Source organism: Phytophthora ramorum (assembly GCF_020800215.1).
Source record: "Phytophthora ramorum isolate Pr-102 chromosome Unknown Phyram_PR-102_s0004, whole genome shotgun sequence".
NCBI classification, from domain to species: Eukaryota; Oomycota; class Peronosporomycetes; order Peronosporales; family Peronosporaceae; genus Phytophthora; species Phytophthora ramorum.
In genome coordinates this window covers 796,483-803,189 of record NW_027150650.1, presented here as the reverse complement: position 1 = coordinate 803,189, position 6,707 = coordinate 796,483, and the positions used below count along the sequence as shown (strand labels likewise).

The 6,707-nt window shown below is 54.8% G+C and overlaps 2 protein-coding genes across 2 annotated transcripts; both read right to left on the bottom strand.

Moving 5' to 3' along the window:
* Window positions 1-2,580: 2,580 nt before the first annotated feature.
* KRP23_4916 (uncharacterized protein) lies at window positions 2,581-4,076 on the bottom strand (the record flags this gene model as incomplete). The annotated part of the gene is made up of 7 exons (XM_067889929.1): window positions 2,581-2,655; window positions 2,790-2,857; window positions 2,977-3,019; window positions 3,112-3,396; window positions 3,476-3,541; window positions 3,649-3,850; window positions 3,919-4,076. The coding sequence occupies 7 exons, from the start codon at window positions 4,074-4,076 to the stop codon at window positions 2,581-2,583; spliced, it is 897 nt and encodes a 298-aa protein (XP_067746519.1).
* Window positions 4,077-4,336: 260 nt separating this feature from the next.
* KRP23_4915 (TBC1 domain family member 14) lies at window positions 4,337-6,538 on the bottom strand (the record flags this gene model as incomplete). Its single annotated transcript, XM_067889928.1, has 7 exons — window positions 4,337-4,563; window positions 4,627-4,730; window positions 4,816-4,925; window positions 5,008-6,153; window positions 6,225-6,296; window positions 6,367-6,414; window positions 6,482-6,538. The coding sequence occupies 7 exons, from the start codon at window positions 6,536-6,538 to the stop codon at window positions 4,337-4,339; spliced, it is 1,764 nt and encodes a 587-aa protein (XP_067746518.1).
* Window positions 6,539-6,707: the final 169 nt, after the last annotated feature.

The window sequence follows — 6,707 nt, the reverse complement described above, 5'->3', positions numbered from 1 at the left end:
GAAGAAGAAAAGAGAAGCAGGAAACGAACCTCTCCGGATGCATCAAGAGCATGAAGAGCGGCAGCCGTAGCTCGGTTGAGCAACGGCGAGCGGCGAGCCATCAGGGCGCGATCAAGAGGCGCCGCGACGCGCACTACTTGCGGAAGTTTGCGTCGAGGCGGGGGCAGTTGTGGCGTTGGGTTTTGGTGCCGAACTGTCACGGTTTGGCTGACGTTGCACCTTTCAGTGAACGGCGACAGAGCGTCTTGATTGGCGGGTCTCATTTCCCGCGCTATAGTGACCTAGGAACAATAGTGACCGAGGTCTCGGCTGGGTCTAATAAAACCCCGGCCGAGGTTAAAAGCCTCGTTTGTACCCATTTCGTGTCGTACCCTCGGCTGTGTAGAGCCGGCTATACGATTTCCCACAGAGATCTGTTTACACTTGATATTTGTATAGAGATATAGGACTAGCCAAATGATGACCTACAGAGGCTCCCAGAGCTGTAGGAAAGAGAAATAAATCAGCAGTCTTCCCCACAAGCCACCAAGGGTCAAGTCCGTCTTCGGTAAGTCTAGCTAGCTTGTCTTAGGGTCTGGATACGCTCGGCTGCGTGGGATGCCTGTCAGCGAGCTTGAGGTACATTGAACCGAGAGTTTGTTGCTGGTCAGTCCAAGAGATAGGAGTGGCCGAGAGTTAGGGACGACAAGGAGTGTCGGTCCCTATATATTGGTGGAACCCGAGTGTTCCCAAGTGTATTTCACTACCCGCCGAGGTTACCCTCGGCAAACCCGTATTAGGCGTGACTGCCGGTACCCTTACTTCTGAGGGACTGCGGGGGTTCGCGCGAAAGCGCAATATTGCATTCTAGCCCTCGCTCGTGGCTAGTAGTGCAGGTTTTAAGGTTGACCGAACTCAACCTTGGTATACAGAGGCGCTTACAACCAACCCGGTGTAAGGGATCGTTCCTGGTCTTCAGGTGTTGATCCAACGTTCGCTGACCTTTCGCGAGGGAAGCGTGTGTTGTTGGTGGGACTCATACCGTTCGGTAGTGAGATTTTCTGCGTGTTCCTACACGACAGAGCATGCAGAGAGTTTATGTGACGGGCCTCTGTCACACAGTTGCCATCGCGCCTCCGCGATGGCTAATCACCGTCTAGATCAATCTAATGGCTGGGGCGGGGTCAACACCCGACACTGTCTTGTCAATCAATCAATCAGAGTTTAATGTGCCTGTTACTTCCCAAGCGCAAGTGTACGTCGGTAACAGGTTCGTCATAGCCCGTTACAGTTTACCTGTGCACTTAATCCGGGTTCCACCTGGCCTTTCATCGTCTGCCAGTCTGCAGACATATCGTGGTTTAGACCCTTCAAGCAACGCCTACGAAAAGAATGGGTAAGTGAACTGACAGCGCAACTTAGAGCCCATCACCAGCAGCGAGAAGCCACACAAGTTAAACTGGTGCCACCAACGCGTAAAATTGCTATCACTTGGGCTATGAAGGCGTGGAAAAGTCTTGGCTGTGTTGTGATTCAAAAGCGGGTTTTCGCGACTTTCAAGCTTTGAAGATGGGAGCACAGACAACACAGCAGAAACAGAGGCCGTAGTCCCTGAAAACGACGTTGTTGAAGAGCTCGAGCGCCTCAACGCTGTGGTCGATACGATCAGCGAGTCTACAAATATACTGAAATAGGCTATACCTCTGAATGATAATTCCCTTGTGAATATGCTAATGAATTCAAAATTATACTTAGGCCTGTCGTGGCATCGGCCGGGGACCTGCGATGCGACCTAGTGCCGGAGAATTTATGATAAAGCTGCAAACCTCGTCAGTGTTGGTCGACGAACTGCAGAATACTACTGGGAGTATAAGCACAAACCTCAACCATCAATTGGAAGACCAAGTGCGCAAACCAAGCGAGTACGCCAGAGCGACTCTTCTACTGATGGCCTGGAAGAGCTGTTATGTACCATTTATTCAGCGCGCAAGTTTATTTATGCCAGCTTCTTCATTTTCAGTAGCGTTGGCACTCATAAAACGAGTGAAGGCCGGTGTTCAAGTGCTGTTGTATATCGATAGAGGCCAGGGATGTGAAGGAGGCAATTCAAACAAGGAAATTCTTGAGCTTTTGAAGGCAAACGATATTGCCGTCCGTCCTTCGACATCCATGCTGCTCTAGAATTGTCGACGGATCAAAACTGTTCATCTGGTCCAGCAATGCGGGCTCGGGACCATCGATCACCCAAAGCCCCGCAATCAAGAAGCTAATGTCCTGCTGCAGAGTATGCATCAGGTCAGCAAGATCGGTAAGTTCGTACCTCGCGATTTCGCCGGATGCTTACTGTATTTGTGAAGCTGCTAGCTATGTTGCGAAGTTCGTTGTTGAATACGGCGAGGCAGCGTGATATGAGCGACTATCTGGCAGGTCTCGAGGGCCTCGAGGTTCGAGCTGAAGTACCATTTCGAGGAACAAGGAGGCAGGACACCAGCTAACGGGATTCTATTGCGAGGACGGGCGTTACGATGCTGGTCTCGAGCTACTCACTCGCACCGCACCGTAGTAAAGGTAGCTTCAGTTGCTATAGTCATGGCGGCGCGCTCAGGACATGCCAGGCGGAGGACGGTGGTGATTGCCGCCGACATCTGGGCCGGCGCTGGAGCGGAGCAGCGACACCTGCACAGATGCATGTCATCGCAAAAATCGAGTGAGCCACATGGTCGCCTTCAATTGGGACGCAGCACGGCGGCTTCAGCGCAAACCGAAGCATTCGCCCCGATCACCAGCGCTCGACGGAGAGATCGACTCACCTCGGCCTGCAAATTCAGACACATCTGCCGGAACATGGCCACTTCGTTCTGGAGCCCGTTGATAATCTCTGTGGTCCACCAAGCGTAGAGACCATGCACACAAGATCGCACGTCAATCAGTCACCGCTCGTCACGCCGTCGCACTCCATGCGCAAATCCACACAGCGAAATGAAGGAAAGCACGTACCGCCACTGCGCTGCAATTGATCCTGCAGGTTGCGGTTCGCGTGCTTCATGGAAATACATGTACCGCGGGCAAAATACACCCAGTCGCAGAGCGTCAGCTAGCGGTTAACCCCTGCGTCAATGCTCGGCCACGTACCCCGAGTTGATCCTGCACCATGAGGAGCTGCGAGTTCTGCTGCGTGGAGAGCAGGAGCTGGTCCATCACCTCCGTCACCGCCACCGTGCGCTTCATCTGGCCGTCCACGCGCGTGATGGTAATGTGCGCCGGCGTGTACACCGCACCCAGCTCCGCCTCTGACGACGACTGCGGTCCACTAGCTGCTGCTGCTGCTGCTGACGGAGCGGCGACAGGTGCCACCGCCGGCGCTACATTCTGTTGCTTTTTCTGCTGAGACTGCTGCACCTTTGAAGGAGACGAAGCCTGAAGAAGCACCACGCGTAAATCGCAACCGCAAATCGTCAGCGCCCATTTGCTGGCCATGTACCACCGACACACCCACCTTCTTCTGCTGCTGCTGAGGTGCTGGCTGCAGCTTCTTCTCGAGGCCATTGGGCACTGCAGCCGTCTGCACACAAAAGTCAAGGGCCAGCACAACCGTCAGCTCCATCATCAACAGATCTTCGAGCCAACATCTAGTGAGCCGCCAAGGATGGCTACCGGTATTGTCCTTACCTGCTGCTGTTGCGGTGCTGCTTTCATCAAATCTGCCAGCGTGCGCTTGGGCTCTACAGCCTCCGCCTTCTGCTCCCTAACATGGTCCTCCACCTCCTCAGCGGGCGAACCGGCAGGCGACGGCGTCTTGTTCTTCTTGCCTTTGGTCTTCTTAGGCTTGGACACGGACACGAACGCCAGGTCCTTGAGCTGAGCCGAGTCGCTGCAATTGCACACACGCAACAGCGTCAGCAATGGGCCGGCCCAACGAGCCACAACGACGGATCTCACCTGTTTTTCTTCTTGGAGCGCGACTTCTTCTTCTGCTTCTGCTTCTCCTTGCGCTCCTGTTGCCGCTCCTCGGCGCTGCCATCGTCCGAGTCGAAGGCGTCGCTCACGCGCAGCTGGTTGAAGGCCGCGAAGACGCTCGGCTTGCCGCGGGTCGCCATGCTCGAGTCTTAGGGGGTCCGGTAGTGGGTGAGCAATAAGGAAAAGTGTTTGGCTGTGTGTTTTGCATGAAATATAGTAGGATTGTAGCGTAGAATATGACACAAGGTAGGTTGCAGTGTAGCCATCTTCTGTTGCACGCCACCAAATGCACGAGGCGGAAGAAAAGAAACACTTCACCTGGAGAAAGCAAAAATGAGAGTCTTTCGGATTTGGAGGCGCTTTTTGCAGGGTGAAGTGGGTCGTCTATCAGTCTGTCGACTCACTCGTAGGTGTCGGGATACTTGACAGGCACCTGGCGCGCGGCGTCGGGCGACCAGAGCGGTCCTCCGACCAGCATCTCAGTGATTTCATTGCACGAGAGACTCACGGATGAAATGGCATCGAAGAGCTGCTGCGACGACGTGCTCTTGGGGAAGTTGTGCAGGAGCCTCATGATGTCTTCCGGCTCCATCGCCAGCAATGAGTCCTGGAAGAGCGACAGCAGACCTGCAGACGGGCACGAAACGCATCAGCCTGTGTATCTCACAACGCATTCGACAAAAGCCTCACCCATGCTGGCCTGGAAAAAGAACGGCGTGCCCAGCAGCACGTAGACGTCCCACAGCCGCAGCGCCAGGTCCAGCGGCAGACTCCTTGTGAACAAAGTAAGTGCCCTGCCGCGCGAAACATAAGTGAAGAACGAGTACTTAGTTGAAGACTCGGCAGCACTACACGCTGCGAAGTAAAAGCGGAGCGTACCAATCCACAGCATACATCTGCGCGTCAATACCAAGCTCCTGGAAGTGCGCTGCCAGAGCCGGTAATTCGTACTCGAGGATCTGGTTGTACACCTCGATGTAGTGAAATGTCTGAAGTGGAAGAAATACACAAAGGAGTCGGTTAGCCAAGAAAGCACAGGTATGTACCATGCTTGTCATCTCAGTTACGCACTCGTGTCGCCTCTAGGCGGAACATGTCGAATAGCAGGCTTGAACTCATCATAGCCACTAACGCCTTGAAGGCAGTGAAGCTGTCCATGTGAAAACACAATGTAGCTGCCAGGTAGCTCATGCCCTGCACATAACCCAAGTCCGGTCGGTAGCAAATGTACGCCTCTAGCACTTCCGTTGTGCGCGCCGTCCCCTCTGCACCAGGCTGAAACAGCGGGTGATGGCCGAACGTCCGTGGCATGTCAACGTTGACGAGCTTGATGCTGCGCTCCCCGTGTGCGACAAGCATCTCCGCAATGCCCACGGCATCCTGCAGCATATTTTGCGCAGGAAGGATGGCAGAAGACCGCCGTGCTCTTTTTCGATCAGTAATTTCCGTCGCCATCGAGACTTCTGTAGTCGGCAAAACGTCCGAATCAGCGGTAGGCTGAGTATTTGTTGATTCGTCCGTCGTCACGGGGGATTCTTCCTCTTCAACGTTGGTGTCCGACGCAGACGAAGCACTGCTCACACTGGAAACACTCCTCGTTGGTGACTCGAGAATCGGACTTGCACTGCTAGAGCTGGTTGGTGTCTCAGCCACCGAATGGTCCACGTCCCGCTTCAGTGACATTTCCATGAGCACAGCTTGAGCTCGAGCCTTGCAAATGTTGAACAGGTCTTGGTTGACTTGCAGCGTGTTGCCAAGCGTCCACGCCCACGCCCGACCTCGCAGCTCTTTGGGGATGCCTGCAAAGCACAAGGCATCGAGCAGAGGCACATCCTCGCGCGTTCCACCGCTCGGTTGCGTGAACACCTCGTCCAGCCACGTCTCAGTAAACGTCCGCTTCAACTTTGGGAGCTGCTGCCGCCGTCTCTCCGCGCGACGCTCTTTCGACGCGCGCTTATGAGACTTGTTTCGACCGTTCTGCATCGTAGCCGCCGCGGACGATTTCTTGGCTGCACTCGACGGATTCCGTCCAAAAATCGTCGAGTCTGAGATTGACCGCCGAACGCCTACGTCTCCTCCAGGCAGCAGCGCACGCAGCTCCGTGACCCAGCTGCGCCTTTCTTGCTCCGTCGTCGCACTCAGGAAGAGTTTCCTGGTCGGTGTCTGCAGCACGAAGACGAAGTTGCCTGGATGGCGCACCTGGTTTTGGTCATCGATCTGTCATTGCCACAAGTGCCTTTTGATCAGCGATTGCAACATCTTCCTCTAACTTACTGCTAGACACGCACCACTTGGACGTCTCCCAATGTCAGCAGCAGTCGCGGCTTGCGGCCAGACTTGGTCGAGTACGTCACCTCATTCTGCAGAGCAAAATCACCAGTCAGCCCTGCTATTGTCCGCCTATTGGTTGGGTTTCTGGCTGTCGCTTGCCTGAGTGAGCATAAAGTAGCGGACGCGCCAGATCTTCAGGTGCTTGCTCTGCACAACGAACAACGCCCACACTCGGTCAGATGCTTCAACTACGAGTCAGCTACGCCACACGCGCCTGTTTGTGCAGATAGCCTTGCAACACGAGCTCGAGCGGCGGCGGCGCCACGCTCATCGAGGCCGGGCCGAGCTGTTTCAGCACTGCGATTCCATGTTTTCTCTTTTTTATACGTTCGGCGTCGCTGAGTGGCTGAAAAGAAGGCGTTCTCTCGAACCGTTCTGATCGTAGTCCGAGTGCCTATAAGATGCGACTGCCTGAGCTGGCGGTGGCGACGCACTCGTCC